Source organism: Camarhynchus parvulus, chromosome 7 (assembly GCF_901933205.1).
Source record: "Camarhynchus parvulus chromosome 7, STF_HiC, whole genome shotgun sequence".
In the NCBI taxonomy this organism is placed as follows: Eukaryota; Metazoa; Chordata; class Aves; order Passeriformes; family Thraupidae; genus Camarhynchus; species Camarhynchus parvulus.
The window spans coordinates 16,584,959-16,602,592 of NC_044577.1; the positions used below are offsets into that span (position 1 = coordinate 16,584,959).

Below are 17,634 nucleotides of genomic sequence, written 5' to 3' on the forward strand. Positions count from 1 at the left end.
CCTCTCACCTTTGGACCTACAACTGACTTCTCTCCCCTGTAGCTATGGATCAGAAGACACTGTGTTGTGGGTTATAAAAGTAACATGGTTAACACTGGTATGCAGCAGCTGAAGGCACCTTGATCATTTTTGTTGGGGGTGTTCAGGTTGCTGATATGGAACGTCTCAGCTTTGTGGCACCTGTGGATTAACCAGTGACAGCAACATCAATTGTCCTGTAAGTTTGCAGGAGTCCAGCACCCATCCTGAGACTGTTCCCATCCCTAAATACACACACAGCCCCTTACTTGGTCCATTGGAGACCGCTTGCAGCACACAATTTTAGAATTTATTTTTATGGCACAGATTGTATCCAGTGAAAATTGTACAATTTAGATAAATGTTTTGCAGTGTTTTAGTCACAACGTCGATTTTTCAGCATTTTTACTAGTTGGCACTAATACCACTTACAATTGCAAATTACTATTAAAATAACAATCTCGTTATCAAATGAAAAACATCAAAGAACATGCAAGTGATTAAAGCGGGAATCTCAGGAACACATGCTCAGCTCAGTGAAGATAATCCTATTTCGGTTAATCTTGATTTAAAAGGATTCTTTCGTTACTTGGGTGTGAATCTGCTCATCGTGCAGAAACGACTAATTGAACAGTAGGGGCTTCTTGCACACAACGGGTGTCCTCGGACGCGCCCCCTTTCCCTGCCGTGACCCGAGCGCCGGAGAGGGGGCGCGACGCCTACACGGCGCCGGGGACACCGACACTGACGCCGCCCTCACGGTGGCACGGCGCCACCCTCACGGTGCCGCCCTCACGGTGGCACCCTCATGGCGCCGCCCTCTCGGCCGAACCGCCCCCGCGCGCGGCGGGCGCACTGCGGCTGCGCGGGAAAGCGGCGCGCGCCCCACGCCCCCCGCCGCCGCCAATGGCGCCGGCACAAAGTGACCTTGGCCGCGCTCCGCCCCTTCCGCTGCCCGGCCCCGCCGCGCCTGCGCACAGCCGGCCCAGCCCTCCCGCCCGTCGGCCCGAGCGCGGCACCGCAGCGGTGAGAGCCGCGCCACTCCCGCCATCCGCGCCCATCGCCGCGCCCGCCCGCCGCACCCTCACCCTCTCCCTCTCTCCGCAGAGACACCGGATCCTGAGCCCCGGGACGCCGCCAGCTAAGATGTTCGCTTGCGCCAAGCTCGCCACCTCGCCCTCCCTGGTGAGTGGGGGTGCGCGGGGGGCGCCTGCGCTTCGTCACCGGCCCCGTCCGTGTCGGCGGCGGGGTCGGTGCCGGCCGCGGGGCGATCGTGGGTCGGGCGGGCCTCTGAGCCCCGCGGCAGCGCCCTGGGACGGGCCCGTACCGAGCGCTGCCCGCCCGAGAGCGAAGGAGTGGGGGCGGGGGTCGGGCAGACTGCGGCAGGGCCGCGTTCTCCTTCCTGCCTCCTTGGCGCGGCCGGGGCCCGGTGCCAGGGTGAGGGGGGGGGCAAGGAGGGGGAGGTCAGCGCCGCCAGCAGCTCCTGGGCCTACTGCGCTCCGTGCCTCACTGTAGGTCAAACTCCAGCCTGTTGCTTGTCCTGGGCAAGGCCGGAATTCTTTGCCCTTGCGGAGATAAAAGACTGTCCTGCATGAAAATGCCCTCTCTGGCCTGCAGAAGGTCTTACTTTGCACGGTCCAGGCCCAGGTTTCCCCTGCAGGAAGAGCTTTGTGCAGGAGCTGGTATGACCTTAGACTGCTGGGAGCCCAAGGACACATGCAGGCCGCTTGTGAAAAACGATTCATTCATTTGTGCCTTGCTAAATTTAAAAGTCTAGGTTACATCTGTGCATTTAACAACTTCGAAAATCATTTTGATGGCTTTTATTTGTTCATTTCAAAATATGTTTCACTGCTTCATGGTCGGTCGGGATTTTTTGTCGCTGTTTTACTCCATTTTCTGTCAGCGTAATGCATGTATGTATATGTTCACTGAATGGCGTGGCTATTTACTATATATCTTCTGAAAACAGCGCTGTCAAATTGCATGGCAGTACTTTCTTCTGTATCGTTTATTGTATATGCAGCTGTTCAGAGATTGCTGTCTTTCAAGGAAGACAAATAGCTTAGTAGCTAATAGTCTTACTGTCTTACAGACTATTGTATGGAACAGCTGTGATCAAATGATTCATTTTTTTTTATAGTTTTTTTCCTCCTCTTACAGATCCGTGCTGGGTCAAGAGTCTTGTACAGACCAATTTCGGCATCTGTGTTGTCTAGGCCAGAGGTCAAGAATGGAGAGGTACCTTATAAACAAAATTCTGTATCTTCCTAAATTACCTGGTGAGCCTAAATGTCCTCAACCTAGAGTTCACTTGTACTAACTCAATACCTATAGTGTGAAACTTGCTTTAAGTCAAACACCTAATAATACTTGTTGCTGTCTTGCTCTTTCCCCTGAGAAGTCTTTCACGGTTAAAGTTGATACTTTCAGGTGGAACAGGTAATATTCTGAAGTTTATAACTTAACAGTCTCATCACTCTGAAGAATAAGTAGACATTGGATCTAATACAACTTTTAAAACTGCATAATAACACTATCACATGTTTTTTTGTCTGAATATAATGTTTTCTTATGTTTTGTTTTCTTAGGGCAAGTCAACAGTTATCGGGGCCCAAAATACTGTCTCCCAGCTAGCACTTAGGGAATTCCAGACTAGTGCTATCAGCAGGGACATTGACACTGCTGCCAAATTCATTGGTGCTGGTGCAGCCACAGTAGGTGTGGCTGGTTCTGGTGCTGGAATTGGAACAGTCTTCGGTAGTCTAATCATTGGTTATGCCAGGTAATCAATCTCTCTCGTTAAAAACTATTTAATTGTATGCAGATGTATCTTGAGACAGCTGAACTGTAGAAAAGATAATGGCACTGTAATAAATTCTGTTAATGATTACTGTTACTGATACACATGGCTGAAGAGAATCTTATGAAACTGTACCATATTCATCAGGATGGCTCTGTTGTTAAATTCAGAACTTTGTACACTCTTCCTGGAGGAGAGCCATGAAAGAAATTGCATCATTAGACTTGGTTGGTCTTTTGGTCACTGAAGTCCAGTGTTTGAGCATTCAGTTCCAGAACTGAAATAAAAATCCAGCCTGTATCGTTCCCCATGTAAGAGGAAAAGTCCTAAATAGTCTTCATAGTCAGAATCATTGTTTAGGAATGGATGTTTTCTAATGCATTCAGCTCTGCATCTCAGAATATGCAGTTATTTTAGCAAATGAGTTACCATTCCTTCTAGAAATCTGAAGAGGGCAAGGGTGAGGATTTTGTAGTAGGGATGAACTTTCAGGTAATTTTACAACATTCCTGTAATAGAAGTAGTTCATGTGACATGATGGAAGAGCAGAACTGATACAGGCATAAAAGAAGTTTCATGTTCTTCACTACTTTTTCAACCAGTTAAGTCTTAACTTCTTAATAAAGATTTTAAGCCTTTTTGAAGACAAGGAAGCTCACTTTCCACTTGAAGAAACAGGTGTTTTCAGTACAGAATTAATATATCAAGTTTTGAATTTGGCACGAACATGTCAATAAGCGGTTGTAGAACATTGCTTCATAGTTTTATATTGGAGATTTTCTCCTCTCACTTCTTGAAGGCATATTCATTGCATTTTTGCAACAAACTGCTGCAACTTTTTTGTTGGTTTTTTCCTACTCTTAAGTGGTTTCAGTTCCTGTATTTGCCTTGAGAGCTGGTTAAAACATGATAAACATGAAATTCCTTGGGAGTATGGTTCTCATGTCACAGATGTGAAATAAATTTCTAAATTAGATCTGAGTCTAGTCTTAATTGCCAACTAATTTGTCTTCAGTGAAATCCTTGCAAAAATTGCTTGGATTTATTGGATTTTCCCATTTCAGAATCTGTAGCAAGGAACTATGAGGTTAAACTGCATGAAAAACATCTTGATTGTAAGGATAAAAAGGACTTACAACTTCTCTTTCTTTTAGAAATCCTTCTCTGAAGCAGCAGCTGTTCTCATATGCTATCCTGGGATTCGCCCTGTCTGAAGCTATGGGTCTCTTCTGTCTGATGGTTGCTTTCTTGATCCTATTTGCCATGTGAATGGAGATCTGCCTGTAATATTGGCATTGGAATGTAACTGCATTTTATGGGACTCCCAAAATGTTGGTGTCATGGAAATTGATGCTATTTCCAAAGTCATTTCATTAAAGATAACAACTTTAACTGTCACCTTGTTGCCTTCATTTATTGTCTTTCTCAGTAGGGTATCTGGAAGATGGCCTTTTGTAATTCAGTCTCCATGGATTGCTCCTGATAAAGACATACTGCATAGCACTCTTCCAGTCAAACATTTTATTTATTAAAATTAACGTGGCATATACTTAAAAGATCAAAGGATGCAGAGATTAAATGTGCAAGGCTGTAGTGTTGGCCTTGTTCCTTTATTTGTGTTTTTGTTTTTTCTTAAGCTAGCTGACACACATGTTCTGGCACCTCTTGATAGAAGGAGCCAAACGGAAATCCACGAAGGTGATAGGACTATTTGTATCAGTTTTCAAGTACACCAGATATTTTGATTACCATGGTAGGCTTTCCACTTGGATCTGACCAGTGTCCCCATTGAGCTAAATAAGCAACCACTCTAGTGTGGTCCAAGGCATTTAGTTGTGATACATGGACATTATGCTTTATTTAGTTACTACATTTTTGGCATCACCTAATTCAAAGAGAGCTTCCAGCTTTCCAATTTTGTAGTCAGCCTTGCATTATCTCACACATTCTTTGAAGAGCATTAGGATTAAAGCATTTTGGTTTAAAAAAATTAGCTGCAGTATCTACCTTTGCTTCTCTTGTAGCAGTCTAAATGGATTTATGGTGTCATCTATACTTGGAGGAAAGCACTGTGTGCTACTATACTTACCTGGTGGGGGGCTTGATAGCATCTCAAACCTTATCCAGAATACTAAATAATTTGATCACATAAAAAATAAAGCTGAACTTTGTAAGAATGTAAGCCAAGCTTGTTAAATGTTTTGTCATCTTGTTGAGTAATTACTGAATTCAATATAGGAATTTTTATTGGAGCAAATTGAGAAATGATTAATAACTCAGATAAGTGTAAGGTGTGGGTAAGATTTTGTTTTAATCTGAATTAAAAAGTACCAAGTGGGTATTCAAAGAGATATGGTTTAGTGGACTTTAGTCCACTTTAGTTTATGGTGGACCTTGCAGTGTTAACAGTTGGACTTAATGATCTTAAAGGTCTAAAACACCTTTCCTTTAAGGTGTTTCCCAACCTAAATGATTGTAGAGTTTGTGTAGCAAAATTCTAGAACCTAGCATGAGAAATAACTTCCCCTGCATGTTCTTAGTAGAAAACAATAATCTCTAATATAGAGAATGTTCTTTTATATATGTGAATTTCAGAAGTGCAGAATATGAAGCAAATTATTAGTTTTAGAACAATATTAGTAGTGTCTTACATGAGTAGATCAGGAAGTGGGGGTTTTGAGGAGTGAGAGGGGGTAGGAGGTGAAGCATATTGCAGGTATCTTCCATGTGGTCTATGCTCATGCAGTGCTGATTTTAGGGACCTGCTATTACCCATTCTTGGAAGCCACTGATTTGCAAAGCTGACAGTGCATTTGTCCTGGCTGAAAGGTATTCTAGACTCTAAATTTCATCTGTGTATTGCTGTCCTGGTAGGTGGTGAACTTTTTTCTCATCTGTCAGTATAGCAGGGATCTCTACAGGCATCTGAGGTGGCAATCTGTATTTCCTAAAATCATGGACAGTCCAGTGGACTAGCTTATTCAAGCTTCAGGTATAACTGGGATTTGGCCAGGCATCTTCAGATTTGTCTTGGTCAAGTCCAGCTCCAACTCTGCTAATTCTGCTGAGGAATTTGTTTGCATATAAAATGTTTCTGCTGAGTTGTAACGGTGTTTGGTGGAGATAGAAGACCTGGCTGAATTACTGCTCTGTAACTTCACTAAGAAAGCCACCTGAGTCACTGAGTTATTTGAATTAGGTTTGAATAATGAGTTTGGGATTTACATCCCATCTTTTACCACCCTTTCAACATGAACCATTTTTCTTGTGGTCAGCCTTGCCTAAAAGACAGTGGACATCTGGGGTGATCCTAAATGTGGATGTGAAGGTTGTTTTAGTAGTAGCATCTCCCCGGGCTTTTTGCCTTTTGCTTTTTGCTGGTGAGCATAGGCCAAACTCAGACAGAGTGGCTGTTTCGTCACACCAGTGGTGACAGAATCAGATCTGCATTCTACAGATGAAGATTAATCAGGGACTTTCAAAACAAGGCAACAAACCTTCACACAGAGGATCATCCTCCTTAAGCACAATAAGGGGCTTAGTTAGTCAGTGACGGGCAGATACTGACAGGTGAACTTATTATTATTATTACAGGGCACATGGAATCCCTGCCCAACAGAGCTCAGCTGGTCAATTTGAGTGGTCTGACAGGGAGTACCCTCAGTTTTCCTAAAATGCTCACAAAAGTAACAATTATAAATGTGTAAAAGACTTACTTTTTTTCTTACAAAAAAACCCCAACCCAGTCTCTTTGCCTTAATAGGGCAGCAAGACCAAGATCTCTTGATCTTCCTATAAGACCTTCCATCAAGAAATCTTCCTGTAGGTCAGAGAAACGAAACTTACGTTTCATGACGTGTTACTGTAGGCTTTACTTCCCCTAAAGCTCAGTTTCTTCTGACATGGACCATGCTGAACTCAGAGATGGTGAGCTCATGAAAATTTGTCCTGTAGGTTCTCCAGATTGAAAGACTGAATGTTCATGTTTCATTGTTGAAGATGAAGCCAGCTAAAGCCAGCTAAACCTCTGAAATAGCCTTGTTATTCTAATGGAAAATGAAGAAAATGTTAAAGTTACCAATTGTGCTGTTAAGTTACTGCTGCAGGTAAAAGTGATTCATCCCATGCTGCAGGTAAAAGTGAACATCCTGCTGCTGTTTTTTCCCCTTTTCTCGCTTTCCTTTTCTTTGATTTTTGCATCAATTTCACACTGAAGAAAGGCACCTGTAGTTCAGTTTCTTAGCCCAGGCTTAGGACTGCTGCTGCTACATAATGGTGAAGCTAATCCATCAAAAAATAGTTATTTCCAATACAGGTCTCAGTTGCTCTCTGAAGAAAGAAGTAAGATCTCTATTCCTCTCTTCTGCATGTACAATTGAGTTCTTGCAACATGCTACTTCAAAGAATAATTCCACCTTTAAGTAAACAGTGTACTTTTATGCAGTGCTTTTTATCCTGCCATATCTTAAAGAACTTTGCAGAAGTGCTGCACAGTGCCCACCAAAACCATACACGAGAAGTGAAATGAAACATACCATACTGTCTTGTGCAAGTTCAGAGAAATTCAGCCAAAATGTATTTTACTGGAACTGATACTACTTTTTTAGAAGTATTTTATTGTTACAGCCTTGTACTCTCAGATCAGGGTCAGAACAAGATCAAATGATGCACATGCACAGAATTAAAGCTCCATGTGTGATTCAGAGTACACACTAGCTAAACTCTGTGGCCATATAGGGTTATGCTACTTTTTTAATGAATCCAAAATTCTTTTACTTCCTTCTGTGTAAAAATATAGGCGTTTGCCATTATTCTACAGTGCTGCGGCATTTTTGATACATTAACCAAGGTGAATGTTTAGCACCCATGGCCTCAGGCACACACCTCGCTCCTGCCCTGAGAGCGGGTGTGTTGAGAGATGGGGAATCTCGCCAGTCGATGGCTTTGGAGCGCTGATTATTCCAAAAGTTGGATGTGACAGGCTCATGAAGCTTGCCGCTGAGCGAGGCCTTGCAGTGCTTTATTCGCTACGTGGTGCCTGCTGTCCTCAGCTGCCGGCTCTCCTGCACATCCTGCCGCAGAGGACGGGCACCCCCTCGGCCACGGCCGCACCAATCCCGCCGCACCACGGGAGCGGTGCTTGCTGTGCCGAGTGCGGCCGAGGCCGGCCCGGCCATCCCTTGGCCCCACCATGGCTGGGCCCGCCCGGCCATGTCTGTCTGTGCCCCGCCATGCCTGGGCCCGCCCGGCCATGTCTGTCTGTGCCCCGCCATGCCTGGGCCCGCCCGGCCATGTCTGTCTGTGCCCCGCCATGGCTGGGCCCGCCCGGCCATGTCTGTCTGTGCCCCGCCATGGCCTGGGCCCGCCCGGCCATGTCTGTCTGTGCCCCGCCATGACTGGGCCCGGCCGGGGTCGCTGTGGGGACCGGGGACCGGCCCCGCCCCCGCGCCGCGTGACCGCCCCGCCTCGCGGAGGTGTCAGCGCGGTTCTCGCGAGAGGTGACGGAAGCCCGCGGGGGACCCGGCCTTTAATGTGCGGTCCGGCGGCGTTGCGGGTGAGTTTGTAAACACGGCCCGGCCCGGCTCGGCCCGGCGCGGCGGCTCCTCCTCCCTCCGCGCTGCGGCGGCGCCGGGCGGGCGGGGGCGGCGGGGCGGGAGTGGCGCGGCGCGGCGGTGGGCGGGGGATGCCCGGGAGGCAGTAACATGGCGCCGCCGCTCCTCTCCGCGGCAGCCCCCTCCCCCAGCGCGGCCTGCGGCTCCCGCCGCCCCTAGAGCGGGGCGGGGCGGCCCGGCCGGCGCCGCGGACACCGGCACCCGCCCGGAGGTAGGGCCTGGCGGGTGGCCCGGGACGCGGGGCGGCGAGGCGGGCGGGTGGGTGACGGGGGGTGCGGCGCGTCCGGGAGCGGTGCCCCGCGGGGGCTTCGCCGACAGCCGCCCCGGGCCCGGCCCGCGGCGTGGAGAGCGGGAGGAGGGGGCAGCCGGGCCTCGCCTTTCCGCCTCGCCTCTGCTCCGGGGAGGCCGCCGGCTGCATCCATCTTCGGCTCTGAAGGAGAACTTGCTCCGTGCCGGTGCGGAGAAGGGTGCGGGTGTGGGGGATGCCGGGCGGGGGGTAAGAACAGCTCCTCTGCACCAGGTGTTGGCCTGCCTGGTGTCTCGCCGTGGAGCTGAACCTCCTGGAGCAGCTGCCTCGTTGACTCTGCCTGTTACTGTGCGTAATGCCTCTCGAGTTGTCAAATAAAAGGTCTCTGCAGCTTTCACGTGAAAAAACATGCCACAGACCCTCAATTAGTGATAGCTGCGCGGTGTTTAAGGCACAGATGTTTTGTGTCAAGATGTAACGTCATGTTTGGAGTTAGGGGAAATGTGTGCTGCCATGTTGCTTCTGCAGTCTTACTCATTCTCCAGCGTTTTTGCATCCCTGTTTTTGGAGGGAGATCCATTAGTGTGTTTATGTGCCCCATTCATGCACTGTATGTACCTCACTTGCTTTTTGTCCTGTTGCTTTCTCCCAGAGGTGTTTATCTTCCAGTAGTGATACTGTCACCTGTTTTAGTGTGCTGAAGTGAGAAATTTGAACAATCTGAACATTCTGAATCATCCCCTACTTTCCAAACAGCGACCACAAACATGTCTGAAATGTATTTTATTTGCCACATTTTAAAACAGTGGTTTTGTTTTCTGTTTGACATATTCTACTGATGGCAGTGAATGTCACATCTGCGCTTCTTGCTGAGCATAAAGCTGGGAAAGAGGTAATAAAAACAAATGTTCTGAAGTTTGGGTCATAAGGCTGCTAAGTCTGGTTAGGTGTTAGATTCAGCACGAGCTGATAGGATCAGAGCAGTCCTTGTGATTCTGGTCTTCTCAGGTGTTCGAGGTAGAATTTCTTCCGCCATCAGCTGAAACAGGTTGCTGTCTGTTAATGAACTTCATTTCAGAGGGACAAACGGTAGTCCAGTTTGGCATTCACTTGAATTAACTCTGAAGTGTTTATAATTATGCAATCTAGAATCAAAATTGTCAAGCTGTCTTGTTAAAAAACTAAGCAATAATTTTGTCAGGGACTGGTTGTTACATAATGCCTCAACAGAACTGTCAAATAATGAGACCTTAATGTGTACATGGAGTGAAGCAGCTCTTTTAAAAATCCATTGGGATTTTATGTTTTAATACTGACGTTGTATGCTAATGCTTAATCAAGTAGTTGAGCGTTTGATCTTCTTTACAGTGTAGTTGATATTTCTACCCTGATCTGAATTCTAGAGACATGAATATGTTTGGTAGGTCTCTTTCCAGAAACTTCTAGACTATGCAGTATCTAATATAAGGTACTTTCAGATATTAAATTTCATCATACATACTTTCATTAATAATCTTGCTTTTCATGCTGCTTTCCTTTTGTGACCACGTTGAACAGCATGAATTTTGGTATTATTTTCATTCTTGTTTCATTAAATGTTGAATGGGTCTAGTGCTAAAAATTCCTTTTCTGTCATCAGCTTTTTTTGTCTTCTACTCTTAATTAACTTAAACTTAGAAATGTACATTTTTACTTCTGTGAAGGTTTCCTAACTTGAAGTCATTTATAGTATCAACATTCTTAATGGTTTCTTGACATAGTCTTGAGTGTCTGTATAAAAATTATGCATTTTCTATTTTCAAAGGAGCAAATGTGATTCAGTACTTTTAACTCTTATTTTAATATTGAATAGATTTCAGGCTACCATTGTTCTGCATAACTGAACTGTATTTGTTTAACATATAATATGCACTCTAAGGAGGCTTTGGATATAGTTAGTTACAAAAATATTAGTCAATATTTAATAAGTGTGCAATCAATGCTTTTTTTTTCACATTTATGATGTGCTGTTTTCAGCTTTGTTCAGTGTCAGCTTCTGTTCAGCCTGAGAACTTTTCCATTAGCTTCACTTCAGATAAGAGCTTTGCTTAAGCAAGGCATTCCAAGCAATATATTATGTTTCCTTCCTAGGTAAATCCAGTGGTCATTTGTGAAAATGCTTACAGGAAAGAAAAAGATCATTCTGTTTTAATGAGCAAGACAAATCCTGTAGTGAGATATTTGATATATTTAAATATTTTTAGAATTAAATTCTTAATTAATTCATTTAATTTTAGACTTTAAGGATGCAATCTAAGAAAATGTGAAAAGCAAGTAACTTGTTGGTAAGCTTGGTTTTTAAGTTTTGTTGAAACAAGTGTAGAAAAGTGAGGTTGGATTTCTGATGTTTGTTAGGTTGAAGATGTTGAAACTTGGATAAAAAATGAACTGGGGAAAGCAAGGCCTAATATCTCTGTAAGCAAACTGTGAGAAGATGGAAAGAATGTTAACCCCTCTATATTTCTTTTATGAGGTTCATTGACATTTTGCTTCTCTACAAGAGCTGTATTCACACAGCCTGAATTTTTAGTAAGTTAAAGAAAGATCAGGGGTGTCTCTGAAAAATACTTAAACCAGAGAGTTGAATTAGAAGCCACCATGTCCAGCCAGCAGGAGATGTTAAGCCTAAGGACCTTTCCTTATGCCATTAGTGCTCTCTGTTTGCCAGAAATTTATCTTCTTGGGGAGGAAGCCACTCCTGCAGCTGAAGGAGTTAAATTGCTTTGTTCCTGTATATGTGACTATCTGTCCAACTGGCTGTCTTGTTCTTATTGGAACTTGTTAAGTCAATCATCCTTTCTTTTGTCTTTAAGTCAATCACTTTTCTTCTTGTCCAGATGTGCTATCCTTTACAGAATTTAGACAAATGGTAGAAGATATGGAATTAACTTTAGACATCAGATATTAACAGTTAACTAATAATATCAGCAAAAAGTGCCTAACATTTGACTTTTTAAAAGAAAAAAATTGAACCTTGTGCTAGCAGTGTAATATGAGGAAGGAGCTCCTGTTTTTGTGTTTGCCAACCATTGGTAGTTACGAACTTCAAATATTCTGGACTAGGGCTTATAGTTTTCTTGCAGAATCTACAAGGTTATTTTCTGCCAATCCCACTTTCATTATGAGGAGGAATGTTTTAAATTTTCAGGTTGTATCTCCTCTATTTCCTTCATTGTTCAGTTTTATTTTTTAGGACTATCAAATTCAACAGTATTGCACAAATACAGTCAGATCACTTCTGCAAGTGCCCTGAAATGGTCAAGCATTAATTACACTGATTTTGCTTCACCTTTCTTCTTTTGCTTTATAGGAAACAGACAATATAGCTTCAGTCCCCGTAGGTAAGTAGAGCACTTCCTTTTAAAATCCAAATTACTTTTTTTTCAAATTTGTGTCCCTTCTTAAGTGCTGTATTCTGCCTGCTAACTTCTGATTTTTACTGAAATCACAACTTGCAAATCTGCGTGTGTAGAAAATTGTGAAAATAAAGATAGACTCTTTAAATGTGGGAAGTGATTAAAATTTATGATGTGAATGCTATATGTAAGTGTTGAAAGTGTAAAGATACTGTGTTCATTTTGATTTTTGTTATTATTTGTTTGGTTGCATGAAAAAGCCATCTCTTAATTGTGAGGTGTTTAAATTTAGAAAATAAAAATAGCTACTTCCCCCCCATCTAAAGCCATCTTGGAAGGAGCTAAGCAAAACAGCAATTCAGCTCTTCAGGTAACCATTAAGAGAATGTTATTCTTTACTGTGGCAAATATGTTCCATTCACTTTACCTTGAATAAGTATGCACTCTTAAGTAAAACCCTTAAAAGTTGATAAAAGTTAAAAATTTTGACCTGGTTCTTTTATGCTTCAGTTTGCTGTTATAAAATGAAGCTTTAAAGTAAAGTCTTACATTACCTAAAGTAGTTACACACTATGATGAGATCAACAGAAGACTTTACTAAGAGTTAATAATTCTCTATACAGTAAGGCTTTGTATCTTGCAGTAAAAGGGGGCACAATCCCCGATGCAATGTAATGAATAAAAGGAAATGTTGACTAGACATGGCCGCTCTTGAGGAAATGCAAACATCCGTAGGAAAAGGCATCAGTGGGGCCTGTAACATAAGCACTTTGTAGTGTTTGGACTCAGAGCAGACTGAATGCTGATGGACTACTGTAATTCTGGCTTGTCTCAATAGCCTGATACAATTTTTGTCCATCTCTCATCTTTTTCAAACCACAATATACAGATGTTTTGTGGGTTGGAGCCACGTGCAAGTGGTCAGTGTAGCTGCAGGCCTTGGGTGTGCTTCTCACATAAGCGGTAGGAGATAAATCAGCTACTGCTGTAGCTGCAGACTGACACATTGTCCTCTGTGGACTGTCCAGTTTAGGAGGGTGACACGCTTGTGAAAATATGCATCTCTTCTTGCATGCTGGCCAGAAGAAGAATGCTGTCCTTCAAAAGTTTTACAGTTTTTGTTTGTTCGTGGGGTTATGTGTGTTCATAGCTGTCTTTTGCTCAGTTCTGGCAGTTTTCCTCTGTGCTGTTTGTGTCAGCCCTGATGTTACAGGAGGGCAGCTTCTGTATTGCTGCAGTGCTTAAAATAATGAATCCCAGGGTAGGAGTGCACAGCCTGTGAGCAGCTCTGTGCATGGGCATCTTTTCACACATACCTTGCTTTCTACAGGTAAAGTAGAGGCTTTAGCTGCAAGTCTGCTGAGTCTTTAGTAGGTACATGTGAAGAATTACTTTTCTCAGCAAATTTGAAGAAGTTTTTGCAAGGACTATTGATACATATACATTTTAAACAGCTGCTTAAATGTTCACTAGAAAAATTTTGAAACAAAGTGTCAGTTGCATTTTCCATGCTCCTGTATGTATGCAATTAAGAGAAATCAAAAGAATCTTTACCACTTAAATAAGCCAACAAGACATGGCTTAAGTCAGTGTAGGCTTCTATTCTTTGTAAGATTGTCTTCTGAAAGGTTTTGGAAGCAAGCCTCAGACTATGTAGTAATAGTTTCCACCAAGTGTACCCAAGGTGTTTAATTAAAATCTTATGGAAATATGCAGATAATTGTTGAAGCTATTTTTGGAGCACATTTAGATACATATTAATGTGACATTTTATGGAGACATTTTTATTTTTTAAATAAGCACATTGCCTTAAATATTAGTGGATTATTTGGAAACTCATTTTTATTTCTCCATATTAGATATATTTTAAAGATGATATATACTTATTTATATAGTTTACTGTACCGTTTACATTCCAAACACCATGAAAGAGGCTTGCTACATTTTAAATAGGCATGTTGTGAGTGTACTTTACTTCTCTGTTGAAAGTACAGAGCAAACACCAAAAAAGTGAGATTATTAGTGTGATTTTAGTACTGAAGTTGATTATACTATAAAGATTATTTCAGGTTTTCCTTGTGTTTAGTTCTGATGCTGTTACTGTGTGACTGGAATTCTACATATGGATTTCTTTATGCTACTGAAAGGAATGTGGAGTTTGAAGCTTACAGGAGCAAGTTGCAGTTCAGTGGACTGTAGTAAGAATCATTTCATTGAATGTTCTTTTTATCTGAAGAGATGAGTTAAGGCTGGAGTTTCACATACATATTGAATTCCTTCAGGAACTGTCTTTTTTTCTCTGGGACAAGGTGTTAGCTGTTGCCTAGATAACAGTCCAGGGTGACTCTAATTCCCCTCTAGGGACAGGGTTATCAGTTCATGTATTACATTTCTCATTTGGCTGGGTGAGTAACATTTTTGTCAAAAAGACATCTAAGTTGCTATTTTGGTTTTCAGGGGAAAGGTATTTTCTGAATTTTTCTTTCTTACTGTGAAATTCTCACTTTGAGCAGTCAGTCTACAACAGAGAGAGACCCTTTTGAAATTAGAGTGGCAATTACCAACATTTTTTCCTGAAAATTTGCCTTCTCTGTGTTAGTTTTGTTATGCCTGTCAGGCAACATGCAATCCAGAAGGAAAAGAGGATGCCAAGGATGGGGTTTTTGTGTATTTTGTAGCAGCAACAGGTTTTTGACCACCAGAGTCTTCTAAAAGTGTCAGAACATTACCCAAGTTTGGAACGTCCAATGCAATTGTTCACCTCTATTCCTCACTAGGATATCTTCACGGTATGCTTTAAATTTCAGGGTTATCTTGGATTGCACAGAATTTTATCCAGTCAAACTTTGAATTTCTGCAAGGCTGAGATTCCGCTGCCCTGCTTGACAACCTGTTCCAGTGTTGTGGGATTTATTTTTTTTTAATGCTGTGTTTTCCTCATCCTCTACACTTGCTTCTAACTTTCTTGGTGTGTCTCATGAATGTTGCATCTCAGTCCTTTTATTATACTCTACCTAAAGTCTGGATCTGACTTTTCTATATTAATACTTTAGATAGTTTATGACAGCAGGCAGATCCTTAGCACTCTTTCTCCATTCTGAACAAACTTTGCTTCCTCCTGTTATATAATAGTCCAGCCTCCTAACTGTTCTGATGGGGCCCCAGATGTTTTCTCTCCAGATCATCAGCTGAGTATGGCACTTCAACTGTAGTCTTAGAGTGCCAGATAAAGGACAGTAATCACTTCCCTTCATCTCATTGCTGTGCCTTTGTTAATTCATCCCAGTAGCCTCCTGTCTTTCAGTGCTACAAGGGACATGATGCTGAATTGTGCTGGGTTTGTTGTCCGCCATGAGTTACAGGTTCTGCCCCAAAGCTGCTTTCCAGGCAGTTGCCCCTCAGCCTCCACTGTTGCATGGAGTTATTTTGTTCTAACTGCAAGCCTTGCAAGTCTTTGTAATAGGTAAATACAGTTCTTAGCAATTTGGCTGCTCTAACGAATGTGAGCCCTTTGCTTTCCCATCCTGTCAGATCCAGTTTCTGTTTAGATTTAAAATGTCCAGGGTCTTGCTCAGAATGCAAGTGAACTTCTTTTAGGTGCAAGAATTTCAGTGCTTCAACATAATTTTTTTCCTCAGATGTTATCTGCAATCTCTTTACAAGGGATTACCTCACAGAATTCCATGTAGCCTGCAGTCAAATAATGTTACAAAGATGAGGAAATGAATTTATTTCCAACTTTTTTTCCAGTAAGTTTGCCAGAAGAACAGCACTGGTTTTCTTTTTCACAGGGATTGATTTTTTACTTGTATATCAGGCATTCAAAATTCACAGGCTTTACAAACTAAGACATAGAACCAGATAGGAATTTCACATGCAAATACGAGATTTGGTAATATTCCTTGAAAAGAGAAAATAAATGGACCTAAAAGATTTACATCTTCTCACCCACAAAAAATACTGGCAGCATGGAGGGAGCTGATTTTATGGCTGAAACTGCATCTCTCAGGGACTGACAACAAGACATAGTAATAGAGTGGAAAAAATGCCTTACATGCACTTCAGTTAATCAAAATCTTCATGCTTTGGATTAAAAGAAAGCAAATCATAATTGTTTCTTCCACCATTAAACATTTCTGATATGAGTATTAATTGTCTATTCATAATACTTATCCATATGTCTGTACTGGCATACGATGGCATATGTAGTCATTAAATACATATACAGTGCCCTATGATGACAGGTTCAGAAAAACTAATTCCTCTTGGGATCTAAACAAGACTAACTCTATTAGTTTGAGCATGCATTTGAAGAAATGAGATTGTTGCATTTCTGAAGAATAGTGGGATGGCTGTTAACTCTGTTGAAGTTCCGCATATTGTAAGGATATAAGCTTAAAATGTCATGGATAAGGACCTTATTTCTTACCCTGAAGCCTTAGTGATGTGTATTCAGACTTGCCCATAATTTTGTTAATATTCCTTATTAGTGAAAGTACCAAGTTCACAGTTTGAAGAGTTAAAAAAATACTGAATTCCTTCAGAAACTTGGGACAGGTTATGAACTCTTTGCAGACAGTGGAACAGTCTTCATCTCTGATTTGCTTTGGCATCCTTTCTTTGGGATGTAAATGTTTCTCTGAGTTGTCAGTGCCAAAGACTGGAGTTTCTGGCAGCCATTCATCTCTCTTGACTTCTGATCTCAGCTCAGTATCCCCATTCCTTGAAACATATATATTTAGAAGTGACAGTTTAGAATCTCCTGCATGCCATGTTTTTCTTTCTTTGCTGTTGGGTGAACATTACCAAGAACACTGGGATCTCCTCCTCTTTGAAAGAATGTCCAAAAAGGTCTGTACACAGTGGTTTTTTACTGTACAGGTACATCCAGAAGGATCAGATACTGTATTCCCTACAGATCTCTGAGGTAATAAGTCTGAAATTATTTGCTTATGCTTACTTGATATGTCTTGTGTCTAGTGCCCAGATGTGTACCAGAAGTTTACATTCTTAGGATGGTTAGACAGTTTGAGAATCCTTGCAGCTCTACGTGACCAGTATGCTGGGGATGACATGGGTTTATTCTGCCTCTGCTCTTTAATCATAAAAACATCTTTATTCATCTTTATTTGCTTCATCAATCTAAATAGTGTTCAGAACTATCACTGTTAGTGCTCCATACAAATATTTATTTAAAGAGGAATGTATTTCCTCCAAGGCAAAGCCACAGATGCCACAACTAATTAGAGGATGTATTGAAGTAAACTATTTATTTGAAAAATTGTTGCATTTCATGGGTGAATAGTGGACATTTTCTCATTTATATTTACAAAATCATTCATTATTGTATTTTTAGCATGCATAGTAATTAATATCTTCTTTTAGTTACAGTTCATTGCCATGAAAAGGAGGATATGATAGCTTGCCCTATGAAACAGGTTTATATGTGAAATCTGGCAGGTATGTGTATTAGTGTGTGGGGTGAGTATGCAAAATAGCACCAAATATCATTAATACCTTCCTTCTTTCTTAAGTATTTTTAGCCTGTCAGTAATTAAT

General features: G+C 42.2%; 2 protein-coding genes across 11 annotated transcripts in view; both read left to right on the forward strand.

Annotated features, from left to right (window-relative positions):
• The first annotated feature begins 956 nt into the window (after positions 1–956).
• ATP5MC3 (ATP synthase membrane subunit c locus 3) lies at positions 957–4,219 on the forward strand. Of its 2 annotated transcripts, XM_030952603.1 has the most exons (5): positions 957–1,044; positions 1,126–1,203; positions 2,182–2,259; positions 2,610–2,803; positions 3,976–4,219. In XM_030952603.1, the coding sequence occupies exons 2-5, from the start codon at positions 1,165–1,167 to the stop codon at positions 4,088–4,090; spliced, it is 426 nt and encodes a 141-aa protein (XP_030808463.1). In that variant the 5' UTR covers positions 957–1,044; positions 1,126–1,164; the 3' UTR covers positions 4,091–4,219. The 2 variants fall into 2 exon arrangements, with proteins under 2 accessions (XP_030808463.1, XP_030808464.1); XM_030952604.1 differs by having other exon boundaries at positions 988–1,203.
• Positions 4,220–8,286: 4,067 nt separating this feature from the next.
• The window catches only part of ATF2 (activating transcription factor 2), a 46,705-nt gene continuing 37,357 nt past the window's right edge, over positions 8,287–17,634 (forward strand). Inside the window, exons 1-4 of one of the 9 annotated variants that reach the window (XM_030951823.1) lie at positions 8,312–8,375; positions 9,526–9,572; positions 12,030–12,060; positions 17,461–17,535. The gene's annotated coding sequence lies outside the window, so the exon portion shown is untranslated. Of the gene's footprint in view, positions 8,376–8,571; positions 8,645–8,749; positions 8,889–8,909; positions 9,573–12,029; positions 12,061–17,460; positions 17,536–17,634 lie in introns of those variants that run through there. The other 8 variants (XM_030951828.1, XM_030951826.1, XM_030951827.1 and 5 more) reach the window with 8 other exon arrangements.